At 40.2% G+C, this 18726-nt stretch overlaps 1 protein-coding gene across 1 annotated transcript; it reads left to right on the top strand.

Annotated features, from left to right (window-relative positions):
- Positions 1–9726: 9726 nt before the first annotated feature.
- Positions 9727–18690, top strand: stom (stomatin). Its single transcript, XM_026339254.1, has 7 exons — positions 9727–9912; positions 10776–10885; positions 11119–11191; positions 13835–13917; positions 14119–14322; positions 15425–15559; positions 15898–18690. The coding sequence occupies exons 1-7, from the start codon at positions 9852–9854 to the stop codon at positions 16084–16086; spliced, it is 855 nt and encodes a 284-aa protein (XP_026195039.1). The 5' UTR covers positions 9727–9851; the 3' UTR covers positions 16087–18690.
- The last annotated feature ends 36 nt before the right edge of the window (positions 18691–18726 follow it).

Here is an 18726-nt window from a genome sequence, read left to right as displayed (position 1 = left end):
CTTTGATCTTTGATAACACTGCAAAAAACTCTGCCACTCTGTCTTCATTATCACTAATATATTTATTTACAACTAGATATTACTAGATAACAACAAAAAATTGCATCAACTAATGATTGAAACCCAAAGGTGTGCATGCATTGGTTCCTTCACCAAATCTATTGATCAATTAATTAATTTAACTCTAATTAGAAAATGCCGTTTTTGCACATTATGACCCCATAGAAGGTATAGAATATGTAATAATCAGCTTTATTGTGTTTTCTTTCCAGCTTAAAGTGCAGTAATCCATATCACGAACAGGATCAATTCTCCTTTTTGAAAATGCTCAGAAATATTAAATAAGATGAGTCTTTTTTGTGGATTTGTTGGTTGTACTGGCTACACACTCCGAAAATAGAGTGATTTAAACCAATTAACTCTTGTCTGGTGCAAAGGGTTCAAAGGTTAATTTCAATTGATTACAAATGTTCATAACATTAACACGGCCTTCACAAAGAGAGTTGTGAAGGTACGACTAGAAACCTGGTCCACTCTCCACCTGGCCTCTGCATTCTGCAGCAGACACATGGTGCTGGTCCTCAGAGAGTACACTTCATTACAAACATAGATTGGATTATGTCTTCCAAAACAGACTGACCGTGTCCAATCACTATAGTGCAGCTGTAAATGAAGAATATTCACCTTATGTCTGGACTGCTGAGTCGGGAAAGTTGACACACACACACACACACACACACACACACACACAGGCACACACTGGCCCTCCTGGGGACTGGTACATGGGGCTGACGGGTGAACAGAGGGGCATAAAAAGAAGCAAAGGGGGAGCAAGAAAGAAAGAGAAATGTCTTTTAAATGACATCCCCATTGTGAGCCGGAGCAGGACGATGGCACTTTGCAAAACTGCTAACAATGAGCACAGGAGAAATCCCTTATCCTACAGGGGCCCGGCAGCATGCTTCCCATTACCATAGTCATTTAAATACAGTAATCTCATTTTCTGCCTCAGCCGAGGGGGCATGCTAAATTTCCCAGTGTGAAGGGAGACGGGAGGGGAGTGTATGGCGTCCAGGATTAGTGACTTTCCCCAATCTGTGTGTGCGTGTTTGACTTTGTGGGGTTGTGTTGACTGCACACAGCAACAAAACTATCTATTTTTGTCTGCTTCTTGAAGTCCTTGAAGTCTAATTTTGGTTTGTTGTACAACTTTGGTCTTAAGTTGATAGTATGTCCATCATTCATTTGGTTATTGTAACACAGCGCTCATAAAGTTCCTCACTAACATCTGCGTTGTACACACTGACATCACAGAAATAAGTCAAACAACAGTCGGACTATGTTTCCATTGCATGCTGTAGTGGCCTAAATATTTTGTTTTTTAAACTAGGTGCAATTTCTATCCAATCTCCGACAGTGTACAGCACATATTGCCTGTGTCGGCTTCTCACAGTAAAAACGAACCCGGAGAACAACAACATAGATTGGGGTGAAGACATGTGAAAACATGAGGAAGGGTCAGAATTGTTGGAGAAGTCGAACTAGAAGAAATGTATGTAACTGAGCAGTTTTTGAGGAAACAGAAGCAGAAATGGTTTCGTTGTTGTACATATGTCAGAAACAGTGTTCACACCAGAACTGGCTACATGTGATTTACAAATAAACCATCAATGTTGCTCAACGTGAGAAGACTGTAGACATCCATCACATTTTAAAAAACAAAATATTGGTTCGTATTGACCTTTCCATAGCCGTGCAAAGGTTTCTGAGGGATTGTTTCCTCACTATTAGCGCTTTTTTCATCTTAATCTGTTGGTTGCGTACAGTCGGTCTGACTTGTCACAGTTTTTGCTCCATTTTACAATGATTTTATCAAAACTGATAGAAATTATGAACAAACCAATGTAAATGGTGTCCAAGATGTAAGAAATTGTCCTTGTTATCCTTTAAAACAAATCTAAAAAGCATCACAGCAGTAGGACAATCCTGGTTTGAAGAATGAAGCAGGGCAGGTTTTTCTCTCAAATATTTATCTATAAAATCTAAATAAATAGCGATAAATGCTTCTGAAATTGCAAAATAACTTTTTAGAACACAAACAACCAAAGTTAATTGTGCTATTTCATTAACACAGATCATTTGAAGAAATGATCAGAATCAAAAATACAAAGGTCAACATATCCTGACTACTTTTACGCCTTACTCCTATGGGTCAAGCCTCTGAAATAATACAGCTAATACCTGGATCATCCAAATGGCAGTTTGTAATTTAAGCTACCTGTCACACAAATGTGTAGTCTTAAATTCTGAACCCACATGACCCTGAACACAGCTACTGGTGGAAGAATCCTAATCTACAAGCTCACAGAAGGCGCCCTGCAACTGTCTTTAAGTAGTATGTGCTCAAGTATGCGTGTGCTGAAGAACAAGTGGCCTTTCTCAGTATCCTTCTGTGATGACCCTTCATCACTGTCACTTGTCAAGAGACTGACACATCTTTGTAGAAAATTATGGACAGAAGTTGACATGTACCATCATATATGTTCAATAGATGTGCGAAAAACTCTGGATGTCACTGACAGAAATGTCTTGATGAGGGTGAACATCAGTGCAGTGCAGTTGTACTGTGTGTGTGTGTGTGTGTGTGTGTGTGTGTGTGTGGTGGGGGGGTATGGTCCTGGTTGCTGCAGCAGCTTTGGGGATATCAAATCAGATCGAACAACAAAAGAGGAGCGAGGAAGAAAAAGCTGTTTCCACACAAGCTGTTTTCATTCTTCTCCGCTTCCGGTCCAGTGGAACAGTTGATGAAGTTTAAATGAAGCAGAATTAGGAGATCAAGCAGACGCGGGAGCTGGTGTTGATGGTATCCGTGAGGCCCCCTCCCCGCCACACACACACACACACCCAGGAGAATCGAACTGGGGGGACAGCTGACCTGGATGGAATCGAGAGAAAGAGAACCGCATGGGAGAGAAAGGAGGTGGAGGGGGGGGCTGGGAGAGATAAGGGGATGAAGTATCTCCTAAATGTGATAATCTCCAATCACCTCTAACATCAGTTCTGTCAAGGCCCGGGTTAATGAGCTCACAGCCGATCAAGCGTTATGCACCGCCACCCCTGATTCTCCCTTTCTCCCCCCTCGCAGTCGCTCTCATCATCATTGTTGTTCTTTTGATTTAATCCCTCTTACTTCAGCTGATTTGAGCAAGAGGGGAAAGAGGGATGGAGGGAATGGAAAAGCCTATTACCCAAGCTCCTCTGCTCTCAACTATCTAAATGCTAACGATGTGAGGGGGCGAGAGAGAGAGGAGGGGAGGAAAATGATGATGGGAGGAAGACACCGAGGGGAAATGGAAAAAGAGAGCGTGAGCGTGTTGGCAGGAGAGGACAAGACGCAGCAGAGGGGGGCTAATCTGCTGCTGCTCAGGGTCTTCGGGAGCAGTTTGGTTATTTTGAAAGCAGGTTAGCTGAGGAGAAAGCTGGCCATCCTGTGCGCTGACCTTCCATCCCTGGGGTCAGAGCAGCTGATCTTGACTCTTTCCTTCCACTCGAGCAGTTCTGACACGCCGACATCTCCTACCTCGCCTGCACTCATTTTACCTGCTTTCACTTTTCTATTGATTAAAACACAAGGGGAGCGTGTCAGCCTGCTGCACTGAAGTACATGTTATAGATATGATTTGCTTTGGCTGATGTAGTTGTTTGGAAAAGACTGGGGTAAAAGCTGTGGGTCACCTTGAGCTGAGAGTAATGTCTGTTTCGATCCGGTTCTCAGCAGAGCACCAAGGGACTGGAGGCATTTTCAGATTGTTTCATTATGAGTTTTCATTCTTCGCTCTGCCTCCTGAACAATTGTTTTCTTAGTTAGGCTTCTTGATACAGTACCCAGAGGCCCTAAAAACAACTGAGTAAATATTTGGCAATTGCACGAGTGAAATGATGATTATGAGCCAAGGTTTGGCACAACCACGGGATGCAGAGCCTGTGCCATCACAACTCAAACCTACTGAGTTTTAATTGGACTACAAATTCTCCAAAGAGAGCACACGCAACCTAGTGTTTCTCCTGTTTAATTTCACTCTTGTGAACTTTGCAATTACGGGGCTGTAGGTAGCGGGGCACCTGTGTGTCGCAAATTAATTACCTTGCGAGTTCGTGTGGCAGCTCGGCTAATTTACACAGCGATATGAGGGAGAGAAACACGGCACAGTGTGCCACTCTTTCAACTGTAACAATCACTCTGATTTGTTTTCACTGTCTGGCACTCAGCATTTCAATTCATCTCGAATACATGAGAACAATAGGAGGAATTTGCTCAAAACACACACACACACACACACTCATTCGGCTTGTTCGTGTCTGCCTGAGCAGCAGAGTCACTTATTCTGTGCATAACAACTCTACCGCTCAGATTCTCCTCTTTCAAGAATCCCTTTGGTTTCATATTGGCCAATGAAACAGTGGAGGGTGAGAGGCAAGTGAACAATCAATCTTTGTAATGTGATCCACGGATTGAGCATGGTGAGTAAATGTTTGCACAGGCAGCCATCCAAGCCTGCAGTCAAACGAATTCTGCAGAAAAAGGAATCTACCCAGGGCAGGCCTCTCTCTTTATCTCTCTCCTGCCCGACAGCAGCAGGGTATCAAGCACATTATATTCCAGCGCTCTGTGCATTTTTCATATAGGCTCGCCTTTTATGTTTTATGTACGCCAGCTCTGGGGAGAACAGCTGTGTGGGCACCGCATCCTCTGTAAGTTTAGAGGGAGAGGGAGAACTCATTTTAGCGGGAGAAGTGGAGCAGAATGCCAAACGCGGAGAGAGCGCAGTACCTGCGAACAAACGGGAGCTGCAGACTGAGGCCTGCCCCAGCTATTACATTACCATAATACACAGAAACAACACCTTGCATGCTGTTACTGCAGTAATTTGAAAACCGACTGACGGGATTTACAACTTCTCAGCTTATCTTCGATGTGACCTCTGTGACCTCCATCTTCACTGTCAACTTTTGGAGCAAAATCAAATGTCGGAGGCTTATTCGGCACTGTTGCAGATTTTTCCAGGATAATCTGGTATTATATATAATAACAGAAATGGATTTTCTTTGTCATTTGTGCATTAGATTTTGTAGAACTGAGCCCAGACCAAAACAGGAATGGTGAAAAACAAAACATGTAGTGTGATTTTATAATTGACCTTACTTACTCCCTAATGCGAGTTGATAAATCCCCTCAGGCTCGTTCTATGACTGTCAGTCTCTTAGAATATAATACACTGCTTATGTTGAAGATCTTAGTTGATGCAATGCTGCGAACAGAGCAACAGCTCTTTGGGAAATCAACTGCATTGTGCTGTCTAAATGAAATTTAAAGTCAACACTTTTGTTTCTGCTAATGCCAATCAGGGATCAGTGAAAAACAAATGAATGTGAATAACTGCACGCGCACGTCTACATTAAGGGATTAAACAGGAAAAATATAGAGGAAGAAGTTTTGTTGACACATTTTACATGAACAGATTTTTGATGTTCACTGTATTTAGATTATGAGATAAAACATTATTTACATATGTATATATGTTTAAAAGCAGCACTAGAAAGTGTAGCATGTTTCCCACACCTACAGTGGAGTAAAAACAAGAACAACCCTCTACAATAAAAAGATAATTAGATAGCATATAAAACCAGTGCATTCCATAACTTTCCAGGAAATGCTTTTGACAATAAAGAAACACTCATTAGTTAATTATTATTATTATTATTATTACAGTGTTTTGCCTGCAAATGCTAATCATCATTTTACGTTATACAGAACATCATGAAAATCATCAACAAGCACGATTAAATTAGAGTTTTTATATGTTACGATTGTGTCTTTCACTGGTCAAACCTAAATAAGGAATTCTCTAATGTAACAGAGACTCGCACTTCCCACAGACGGAGCTCCTCTGCTGGAGGCAGAAGGTGAAATCTTCTTGTTTAAGGGGGACACACACTGCCACCCAGTGTTACAGGCTGAGAGGCAGGAAAAGCTGAAGTGCACCACAGGAATTTTAGAGACTTCTGATATCCTCAGCTCCACTGATGTTAATACTTCAGTGGAGCTGAGGAAATGATACTCAGAATTATCTTTGAGCTGTATATGTGCAGTGAAATAGTTTGCTCAAAAAGCTCCATCTTTTTTTATTTGGTCCATATTTAATTATAGTATATAACCTATCAGGCATATCCAATGGGCTTCAGAGCAAAATGGTGCACTGGCCTGTGAACCACAGGATTATAGCAGAATTTTCTTTTATTTATTTAACAAAGCTGGGAAACAAAGTCAGAAATTTGCCAATTCTCCAAAAGCTGTAATATGTGAAAAATGTTCTATCTTGGATAAATTTGTGAGCTGATCAGACTGAAGACAGAAGAAGAAAAGCAAAGAGCGATTGGAATAAAGTTATGAAACTCCATCTCAGTGCACAGGTTTGGGTTATACAGCATAGTACTGTAGGTGGGTTTTTTTTTTTTTTTTTTACATTTCTTGCATCTCCTACATTTACTACTTTACTTTTAACTGATTTTCAGTCGCAGTTTTAAAAGGAGAGAGGCAGGGAGATTTGAGAAGATTCATATTCAGGATCATGAACTCCTGAATATGTTGAAAAGACAAATATCTGCCAGATTACTGTATGGCCTGACAGTTGTGGGGTGTAGGAAGGAAAAAATCAGTGTTGAGTGTGCGTGTTTACAACGGCCAGTTTTAGATTATAACAATTGGATTTGTGCTCAACAGTTCTGTGTTTAGCTCATTAATGAAACGGGTTCATGACATTGAGAAATGTAGTATTCTCTGAGAGACAACATGAGTGATACATCGTAGTGTAGAGTTTAGTATCATAACCAAATCAGTGCAGTAGATTTGAATCACAGCAATCAACTTGCTATTTAGTGAAAAGTATCTGCAGCTTTCAGCAGGTTTCCAACCTGCTTCCTAAGTTGAAACTTTGATGCTAAATTTCTGCAGTGAAAAATCCTTTGACTGGCCGAGGTGCATCCTTCAATCTATCAGTCGAGATTCGTCTGGTTCTACTTTTACAGACTCCCAATTCAAAGTATGTGTGACTGCTTTATTCTGGCCCTTTGATACTATAGTTACTATATTTAATAAAAAAAAATTAAGTTCCTGTTCCCTCATAATATATCTTAAAACATTCATTTGTTACTGAGCAGCTAAGAATTAGTCATAGTGTAGTAATGAGTAGTATGAGAATCGCTGTGTGACAGTGAGACCTTGAGCGATGAGCTCACTGGAACCACCTGGTGGACACTTACCCAATCACTCTTCAAACCTAAAAACCTCAAATTTCACATTTTATTAGTACTATGATACACTAAACCAGCTGGTGTTGCCCTGTGTGAACATGTTAAAAGATATGAATGGGCAACACGGCCTATTTGGATCTTAACTGATTCTTTTGCTCAATTCAATCCCCGTCAGCATGAGGCTGCACCTCCATTAAAAGAATAAAGGCTGGAGAAATGCACAGTTAGAGCATGAAGACAGACAGATGCGGATGTGGGGAGATAATGAGGAGGGCAAAGTACCCTATAGGATTAGCAAAAAGGGTGGATAATGGGGAGCAACTGTGACTGCAGATACAGGAGCCTATCAAGTGAGAGTGAAAAATGGAGCAAGGATTGGAAATGAGCGAATCATATGCTGTAACTTATCCTCCCAGTTCACCAGAGACCAAGGATGTGTGCTTCTGGAAGCAGGAAGGCCGAACTCCAGGTAGCCGCAGGGAGATGGGAAGGCATTTTTTTCACGCTCGAGAGGGTTTTCACTGTAGCTTACCTAACTGGCCACCAGTTCTGTACACTTGTCCCAGCTTGGTGCTTTGTCAATGTGCTGTGACTAATCCAGGAGGGGTCCCACATTTTCTCTCACCCTAATTAAAAGAGGATTAGATAGGATGGAGCTCTAGGTCACTCCAACATGCATAGCCACAGTCCCTTCACAGTCTACAATGATCACACATATTGGAATTGCCTGGATCTTCTGTGCAGGTCACCGTCTGAACTCCACGAAGCACCGGCGATGCACAGACTGTATGGATTGATCCGAAAAGGAGAAGTGTAGCAACTCTCCAACTGGTGTCTACATATGGTCTATACAAATGCAATCTGCTTCATCTCAAGTGTTGCATTTCAGAAGTGTGACTGTAAATTTGAATCCTGATAGCTTTCTATCAGTGGTGCCGTGAAGATATTTCACGTGATGTAAAATTCATCCACTTCATTTTCTTGACAAACCCAAACTGTCAGCATTTTCATCAAATAAAAAAAGTACTAAAATCTACACAAATGTGTAAAAATGTGTAAACCTGGTTACAGGTTTCATTTACCAATCCTGACAACTTTATTGTACATGTTACAAATGAATAAATCTGTTTTTGCACTGGAAGGTAAAATAAACCAAAGGAGGCATATTGCAGTATGAAGCACATAGAGTTTCTGCATAAAGAGAGAAGTCCTCCAGAAATCATGATGCTCTCTGCAGATTGAAAAAGGTGTGGTGAGGTTGTTTTAGGGCTAATTCTGCCCTGGAATTTGACTTGTAGGCATTTAAGAACAGCATCTTTCTTTCACATTACACAAATGGCTGTAATAAGTGGTCTTTATTCCATTTTCTTACTATACTTTGTAGTGTTTCCATCTATGACTTTGCCTTGAGTTTAAAAATCTGTAAAATATATATGTATATGTGTATATTTTAACTCACTGTGATGCCAGTTTTTTATTATTATTATTATTATTATTGGCAGCTCTACAACAGAAAGTTAGTTTGGAAGGTTATTAATAGAAGTTGCTCTCAGCTGTTAACTAATCCTGCACTGAGGCCTATAAATAGCCAGCTGGGATCAGCTAGTTTAAAATGCTGGCTAATTCGGGTGCCAGCTGCCACAGAGAGGAGTGACTCCCAATGCATTGTCTAGGAAGCCTTTAAAAATAGACCTCTAAGGCTCTGACCTAAATCCAGACCATGATATTAGTGTCTGTTTGAGGTGTAGACTGCAGCTTTCAAGCTGCTTTTCATCTTGGGAAGGGATGGGATGGGAAACAGTTGAGACATTTAGCAAAACAACTGAAAGACTAGTTATGTCATCTCATCATCAGCAGCAGATGGAGTTTACCTAGTTGTCATAACTTCTCCACTAAAATATTTAGCACCAAACAAAAACCTTTGTACATGAGCTTTTCTTCATTTATGGGTATTTTTAGGACCTGCGTAGTTTTATGTTGAGTTAGAGTGCATTGTTTAATGTTCAGTATAACTAAGTTTTTATAAGGGTCTAATGCTGCTTTTAAGGGTGCATAAAATGGTTGCATGGCTTTACTAATTTTGTAGAACAATCTAATGCAATCCAGCACAGCAGCTCTGTTATTTCTATTGCATTGGCTGCACTGTTAAATTTAATGCACTCCAGTAAAACTCACTATGACCTCAATAGTAAACATAGAGTAGAAATATCACCTTTCTGACTGTTACAACAAAAGAGAAATAGCCTAAGATATCATAAAATTAGAATTCGTGGCAGGGCTCCCTTTTTTTTTTATTGCATTAGATTGTGCAGGTGTACCTGGTCAGTCAGTGTATATTAATATTTGTCTTTTAATTATAGGATAGAAAAGCTACCTGCTGCGTCACAGCACCTGCAAGTCAGTACCGAGGGGAAAGCGAACCATCGTTCCCCCATCTCCAGCGTCCAGGCGCTCGGTTACTCGAGTAAACACAAGGCTCGTTTCACGGACCGCATCCACAAGATAACTGTGTTTTATTTGGTGAGACTTAACGTGAAGCCATGAGCTCCGACAATGAAGAAGTCGCTATGAAAGAATCCAGAAGACGAGAGCGTCAAACAGGTAGCTAGCGGGGACGTTTGCTTACATGTTTCCGTTACGATGTAGTTGTGGAGGTTTTAGAGAGTAAACAAGCTAAATGTTTTGTTAACCACAGCAAAGCAGAATGAATACTAACTCCGAGTTATTAGACCTATCATTTAACGCAAAGTTGGTGTAAATTAATGAAGCAAATATAAAACTACAACAGCCCCTTGTGGTTAGCATCGACTAGCATTCATTAGCTTGCTCCATTCAAAAGCTAAATTTAGCCATCGTCCGTTAACGTGTGGCTACAGTTTTATAATCAACACAAGATCATAGTTTGTAGGATTAACAAAAAACATGTTTTCAGTCGGTGAAGCACTCGCATCGTGTGTGGGTGGAAACTTAACGAAGTGCTACTACAAGCTGACATCCAGAAGTAACAGGTTACAGTAATAAAACTCACTTTATGGTTAGAGTTATAGTTATAGTTCACTTTGCATTTAGCCAGTACGTGAGATCAGTTTGTGAAGCTTATATATCCATCGATATATGTTGAATTATAAACATTAATGACATTATATCAACTTTTGTTATTTATTTATAACAGTCAACCATTAGCTACTGATTCTTCAGTGAACCACTGTAACGTTGCTCTGAACCTGTGTCTGTAGGTTCGAGCAGTGGTGTGAGAGTACATGATATTGAAGGTACGGATCTCAGCCACTAGTAGACTTAGAGGAAGCATTTCATAGTAACATGGTGCTTTAGCTACAGAAATCTGATAATGTAGTGGGTGTGTCTTGCTTTTCGTTTGTTTTCATTTCAGTGTATATATCTATAGGGAGGATTTGAGTGTCTGAATTCATTTAATTTATTCATCATGCCTTCTTTTCCTCCAGCTTTGGAGAATGCCGACTCTGACATTGGTCTTTGTGGTTGGATGTTGGTCATTCTCTCCGTTCTTCTCATGCTGGTTACTCTCCCCATCTCCATATGGATGTGCATTAAGGTCAGTAAGTTGTTAAAGTCAGGCTTTATTTCCCATTCACACCTGACTGGTACAATAGAATACATTACTGATGATGACTTACTTTGTTTATTTAATGTTTTGGAAATACGAGAGTTAGTGCTGCAGACTCTTCCCCTATGGTTATTGGTGTATGTACTTAACAACCTTTAAAGCTGATGAAGCTAATGAACCACCATTAACACACCATTTGTGTGCTTCTTCTCTATACGCAGATTGTGAAAGAATATGAGCGAGCCATTATTTTCCGCCTGGGGCGCATTTTGCGAGGAGGAGCCAAAGGACCAGGTCAGAAACCATCAAGTCTTCATCATATGTTGACATTTGTTTTTTCAGTCTCAGTTGCTATGCTGTGTAGTATGAACCCAAACAAACCAGTGCAGTCTGAATGAGGACCTAGATGATACTATACATTGTGTGATAGAAAGACCTGAGCATCTTACTTGCACTTTAACATCTGTATTATAGAGATTATAATATAATATGTTATAATAATATATATATTTTTTAATTATAATATCTTTGGTTTTAGTAGCTTCACAAGTTAAGATTTATGTTCTCTGCTTTTCATTAGTTTTTCATAAATGTGCAGTCATCATGTACTCTTCATTATTTATTTATTTATTTGTAATTATTCCAATGGAGGAGGACTGACTAACATCTAAACTAGCGAGTTACAGGCAGCAGAAACCACAGAGATGATGATGCATGCTGAGCGTAAAGATGTTCCTGTTTATTTAAAATTGACAGTCTGTTTTATTCAGTTATAAACACAAACACATAATTTCTCTCGCACTCTAAAATGGGTTATTGAGGAAAACAAATTGGAATTGTTGACAAGACACTGATCTGACATTGTCCAGTCTTGACTGGGGTGTGGTTTTGCTGCTCGACAGTTAAAGGGTCACACGGCCTGATCTTCTTGCTTCTTGCGTCTTTAATGCAGCCAATCCACTCAGACCCCTGATTGATGACTCCCTTTTCCAGCAGGCCTATTGACGTAGGTTGCTATGCCAACTTGAAGGCTTAAAGAGCACACAGGGATGGACGTGGCTTTCAGCAGAGATGTATACAGCACAGTCTATAAATATTTGTGCAGGGACAAATGTTTTGTTGTTTTGGCTCTGCACACCAGCACACCTAGTTTGAAATGAAACTGTGACTACGAGGGTGAGGTGCTGGCTGTCCTCTTTATATTAATGATGTTTACAGCCACATCAGATGAACAGACACAGCTTTCCTATGTTAGAAGGCTATAGTCAGAGGACAGTTTGACTCAAATGTGAAGTCATCATATTTAATGTTTTATGTTAGAGGTTTTGAATGCGGATGATGTTAAATGCTTAGACCAGCAATCCTCATGTCTTTCAGAGGCTTTTTAAAACCTCAAACCTATACCTTTGCAATCTGGGGACTTGTTCCCGTGTCAGCCAATATTCTTTAGGGTTGCTGATGGCATTTTACATTTTTGCATTTTACCCTTGATTGTCAGTATGACAAATTTAATTTCATAATACTGTGTTTCATATATCAAATATCATTTGTATATTGTGAATTTGTTATAGTCATTATTTTCAATTTGTATTATTTTTTCATTTTTGACAATATACGCTTAAAAATAAGACTTAAGAGTTATCAGAGTCACTGTGCTAGTGGTTGTGTCAGGTTGTAGCTGAACACAGTGGTGCAGGGTGTTAAGCTAAATGCTAATGTCAGCACACTGACATGTACACAATGACAGTTAGCAGCTGCTAAGCAGGTGTGATGTTAATCAGTTATACCTTAATTTAGTATGCTGCCACGTTAAAATGTGTAATCAGCACCGAAGACGGTATAAGTACAGCTGGGACTGCTGAGAATGTCATTACCTACATACCTACTACAACAACTAAATACCTGTTAAGCACAGGCCAAAAAAAGACCCAATAATGCAAGAATAAAAAGTTCTTGGTTAGTCACTGAGACCACATTTGCTTGGGCCTTCAGTTGACAGAGTTGCATATATGGTAATGCATATGTCTGCTCAAGGTCTGAATGCCTTTATCATTCTATTGTCAGTCTATTTTAAAAGGCAAAGGGTTTGTTTAAATAAAACTGCAGGCTCCCACAAGGGATAATTTGCATAAATCTCATAACTCACTGTCTCTTCATCGTGGATTAGTTTTACTAGATCTGAAAACCAGCGCATGTCCTCTGAAAATGCTGAAATGTTACTGCTCAGAGAGTCAGGGGATGCTGTTTATAAGAGCATGAGGTAATAATAGCCCTCTCCCAGCAAACTCACATTCCTGAGGAGGGGGAGGAGCCAGTGCCAAAGGTTCTCTATAATACTACAATAAGACTGTTGGGTTGGTCTTAAACTGAGTCTGTGTTTGTGTATAGACTTCTGCTCTAAACAGATTTGTACAGTGCTTCCTTTTTTTAGAATCAACACTGTATCACTGGAATTTTTCTTTGTATCGCAACAGGGTTTATAGAGAGCAACTGAGGCCTCTTGGCTGACAGAAAGTGAAGTTGTTGAGAACGCTGGAAATGTCATGGTGGAAACAGCATGAGGAGATTACTGTTGTCTTCATGCTCCCCCCCAAGAACATACGGCTGTGATGTCTCACCATTTAAATACAAACAACAAATGCAGGAAATGCAGACCACAAGTCTCTAACTGCCGTGGCAATGATGTTTAGCTCAGTGATTTCACGTCTAGCACGTCTGTTTTACTCAAGCAGAGTTTAATGCACTAATTCAATCACTGTGACTCGAAACAGGCTTATAAAAGCTGCAAATATCCACAGCTTTGCCGGGCTGTCAGCGCAGCTGCAGCCTTATGAACAGAGCTCAACTTGGCTTCCTGCCAGAATTTCGTTCGTCATTATTGTGTTTACAATGTATTTAGTCTTTGTTAAAACTATTTGCATTCTTGTGATTCTACAGGGCTGTTCTTCATCCTGCCGTGCACTGACAGCTTTATTAATGTAGACATGCGCACCATCACCTTCGACATCCCACCACAAGAGGTACAATGTGGATGCTTTCAATTACATTAGACAAATACTTTGTCATGTAACCAGAAATTTAAAGGACATCAAATTATTAGTATATGTCTTTATGCAACCCTACCAGCCATGCAATCATTACCCATCTATGAAAACATTTTTCCTAAGTATCCAGTAATTTTGTATGTCCTCATGTTTGCTCAAACGCTGACCTGCTCTCAGGTTTTGACCAAAGACTCTGTGACAGTGAGTGTGGATGGTGTGGTATACTACCGAGTCCAGAATGCTACGCTGGCTGTGGCTAACATCACTAATGCTGACGCTGCTACACGACTGTTGGCCCAAACCACTCTGAGGAACGTCCTGGGTACCAAGAACCTGGCAGAGATCCTTTCTGACCGTGAAGAAATAGCTCACACTATGCAGGTAGGGTACAGTAACTGTTATACATGTTTAATAACCTACATCAGCCTACCGCATTACAGGAATGGATATAGTCCTAACCAGTCATATGGTTGTCTTCAGTTGGTGCTCAACAAATGCACAGCAAGGTTGGTTGAGTCACAGTGACACAGTGTTAATGAAATCTGGACAAGTGGTCTGCCGGACAGCTTGTGTACAGGTGTAAACAGTGATGTGACTCAGCTGCCTACTGATCACCGAAGACACAGTTTAATACCAGGTGTAAACAGGGTCAAACACAGTTGATGCGCATCACATAGAACATTAGCATTAAGGATTATGCTCACAGATTCAGCGTCTACAACAACGTGTAAAGCTGGAGGACATGCTGACACTACCACTTTAGGCAGCTTGAAGAAGGGTCTGCATGGATCCCCCACATTTTATACAGCACAGCGGGGTACTGTACTAACAAACTACTGTTAAATATGTGTAATTGTATGTAAAGGAAACCCTAGGTAATTCTGTGTGCCATCAGAAACTGAAAATACTATTATATTATATAATATAAGTAGGATTCACACACAAATGCGTACAATCACCAACACTAGCAAGTAAGTCTGCATTTGTCAGCTTCTGTGTTAAGTGAGGTTCTTTGCACATTAGCTTAATTCACTATCACCACCAAAATTCAATGGGAAAATCACCTCATTCTCCTCCTGTACTGAGTAGATGAGGTCTGAAAAAACTGTGCATTGCTGCCATCATCTGGCTGGGACTGGGGTTGAATTAAGAGGCCATTTAGACACCAACATCTGTTTGGTATGATTGTGACAATAAATAAAGATGACAGCTAACTTCCAAAACAACTTGTATGTGAGTCAGATACATCATTATCAGCAAATATTTAATGTATTAAAGTACAACTTTTACATGTATTCTTTGACATGACGTAGTGAATATAAAATGAGTAAAGTGATGCTGCTAGTTAAAATGATTTCTTTACTTACATCTATTTCAAATTTCAGTGGAGAAAATCAGAATCTAAATAGAGGCTCCACAAAGTTGCCAAAACACGTTGAAGTGTGTTCAGAAATGTCGAACAGTTGTCTTCCTCTCCTCGCAGTCTAGTCTAGATGATGCTACAGATGACTGGGGGATCAAGGTTGAGCGGGTGGAGATCAAAGATGTAAAGCTGCCCCTTCAGCTCCAGAGAGCCATGGCAGCTGAGGCTGAGGCCAGCCGCGAGGCCAGAGCCAAGGTAAGGTGGTACTGTACAAGTGGGAGAAATCTCACTCATTCTTGATATTCTGTGGCTTCACGATTAGGACTGTTAATGATGACTAAGGCTGTTGTCACACTGAATGTGCAAAGCACAGTAGCGCTGGAAGTATTTAATCTTCTCTCTTGAAAAAAAAAAAGAAAAAAATGTCTTTAGTGTAAAAAAAAAAAAGATCAAAATAAAGATTTCATTAAGATACAATAAATCCCTGAAAGCCAGTAAAACGTGTCCTAGCGAGGACACATGGAACTGCTCCTACAGTGGAATCCAGGCCTCTGTTTGTTCGTTAACCTCCTTTTCCCTCATGTTGTGTCCAGGTGATAGCAGCTGAGGGAGAGATGAATGCTTCACGGGCACTGAAGGAGGCTTCCCTGGTGATTGCAGAGTCCCCATCGGCCCTGCAGCTGCGCTACCTTCAGACCCTCAATACCATTGCTGCTGAGAAGAACTCCACCATCATTTTCCCGTTGCCACTGGAAATGATGCAGGGCTTCATCAAACAGTGAGGAGTCGTCTCTAAACACATTGTACACATCCACACTGACACAGCATTCATCGTTTACATACAGACACACACACACACACACTCAGTTTGGCCCTCTGTCTATTAAGCATGTCTCTTTGAATCAGTGGTGCTCACAGCGCAGGACGTTTTGCTCATGGCTCATGTTACACAAACCTGTTAAAACCATTATTACTTCTCTGTCTCACTTCTCCATGTTTGTGTTTGAACACTGTGAAGACAGTACACTGTAAAGTCAACAGTCGACCCAAAAGCATGTGTGCAGCACTTTTGTAAGAGAAGATAACACCACAACAAGTGGCAGCAGCGTGCATCATTGAGCTGAAGAGGAAATTGAAACATAAGCCAACTGTCCATTTTCTACTTCTGCTGTTCATTCATACTGAATTTCTATTTTTGTTGCAAAAATAATCTTAAGCAAAAGAGCAGAAGTGAACTAATCCAATGTACCTCATGTCAGATGATAGCTTTGCTTAGATTTGTTTCTGATTTGCACTTGCTGTGTGTGCTCCTGTCTTTTGCGCCGCTTGTGAAGGTCAGACAGAGCCAATAGCGCCTCAAAACCTCCACCAGTTAGATTGGTGCAGAACTGACTACAGTAGGTGTTTGCTGTACAGTACTTATGTTTGGTACTGTAAATAACGTGTGTGCTTTAGCTCTTACTCTACCTGACCAAGAAGAAGAAGAAGGCCAAACCTTCTCATAATCAGTTTTACAAACACTTACAAGGAAAGTGCCTGATACCACATACACACACACACACACATCCTGGTATTTACACAGATGAAACAAAACATTAGGATTAACCGGTCTGTGGCTACACAGCAGGGTGTGTACAGGTGTGCATGTGACATTTCTCCTATACTGACTGACAGCTGACAAAAGCCTTGCCCTCTTGAAGATGTCAACCCAGTTGTTATAACAACTGTTACTGTTACTGTGAGACCTGATCATTTCTGTGCTGTATCTGTCTTACTGGTGTGTACAGCTCCTATCTCTTGGTGTTACTACTGTCATCACTGCCTCCAGCATAGTGCCATTACCACTTTCTACCTATATTACAAAGATAAGATGCAGTTTATCACATGAGGACCCTGATGGCTTTATTGCCAGTCCTCAAAACAGTTTTTTAGATGTGCTGCCGTTAGCTGTGCCATTTCTCATTTTAACCTCAGCACTAAACTTTTTAACATGTAATGCATATTATACTGTACAGTGTTACTGTGAGATGCTGGTATAAAGATACTCTTTGCCTTTGTACAACATTAAGTTGTAAATATAGTCAATCAGTTGCGTAAATAGACAGTTTTCAATTGTGAAAGGTCTGAAGGTAGTTTGTGATGCGTCCATGGAAAAATGGCAACAATGTCATGTTTAAGGTTGGTGTAGTTTGTTACTCACAAACTTGCATGAGAGCTATGCAGCAGACCTAAAATACGCCCTTCAGGTGTGCCAGTGACATACAAATAATAGTACAGAAACACACACACTCACATTTTCATCTCTGTTGTAACCCTTTTCTCCTGCTGTCCATGTGATTGTATCAGATTTTAAGCTATCCCCTGACTGAAAAGTGTTACTGCCTATGAGGCAGGCTTTTACTTTTCCATGTTTAGTCTGCTTTCTATTCAGCTACACAGTGTGTACAACTTACGTGTATTGCGGGGCTGTTGGCTTTTCCTGTTATTTAGTCAAGACTGTTTTTAACAAAAGTGTCCATTTCAGAGAAGCTGCGACTGTTCGAAAGAAACCTTTTGCAAATCTTTCAGCCAAAAGCCTTAACCTGCTGCCATCAATTCACTTTACAGTCTAGTACCACAATTCTATGCACTTCCACATTAAGCTAACTGAAATATTATACTAATCCGCTTGTATGTTTAGTATTATTACTTGTATTTCAGTATTTTTTTTATTTTTATTTTTTTTTTCATCTTTTGTCTGGGCGTAAAACAAGCCCCGTAGTGAAACATCTTATATCTATCTAGTTATAAATTTCATTGTTATTTCATGTGACGGACAGGTGTGTATGTATATGTATGTCACAGTATCTAGAGAATTTCTGGCATACTACTACCAGTTAAAATATATGTATAAATATAAAATATTTTTGCTGTGGTTATTTGGATTGTTCAAGCTGAACTCCAATTCAGTGACTTGTAGAATGATAGTTTTTTGCATATGAAATACAAACCCTGTTACATTACTTTGCCACAGAGTTATTTCTACTACAGAGTGTTTCTTTGCTACGGCTACATATCAAATAATCTTTTCACTGTGGGACCCCTGTAAAGCAAATGTAGGCTGCACTCACTTTAGAGCGGGTCTACATTTGCACAGCATGACCACATTTTTTCTGCTGACGACTAAACAGCTACTCGGCTTCAGCTGTGTCATTTTTCTAATCTTGTAACTTCCACTGACGGGGAGAGAATAACAAAACTACCTTATCTTAAAGTTTTATTCAGGTTTTGGTGATGTTCATTTTTGCAGCATATATTTTTGTATCATTTGCTAATGTTTGGTGTTGTTTTATCTTGACATTTTACTTGTGCATGAAGCCTTTAAATAAAAATGATACCAGAATCACTTTACTGTGGCTTTTGTTCTTTTCAGTACAGTCTCG

The sequence above is a fragment of the Anabas testudineus genome, chromosome 22 (assembly GCF_900324465.2).
Source record: "Anabas testudineus chromosome 22, fAnaTes1.2, whole genome shotgun sequence".
NCBI lineage: Eukaryota > Metazoa > Chordata > Actinopteri > Anabantiformes > Anabantidae > Anabas > Anabas testudineus.
The sequence above is the reverse complement of the archived record's forward strand: the minus strand, read 5'-3'. Positions and strand labels throughout refer to the sequence as shown.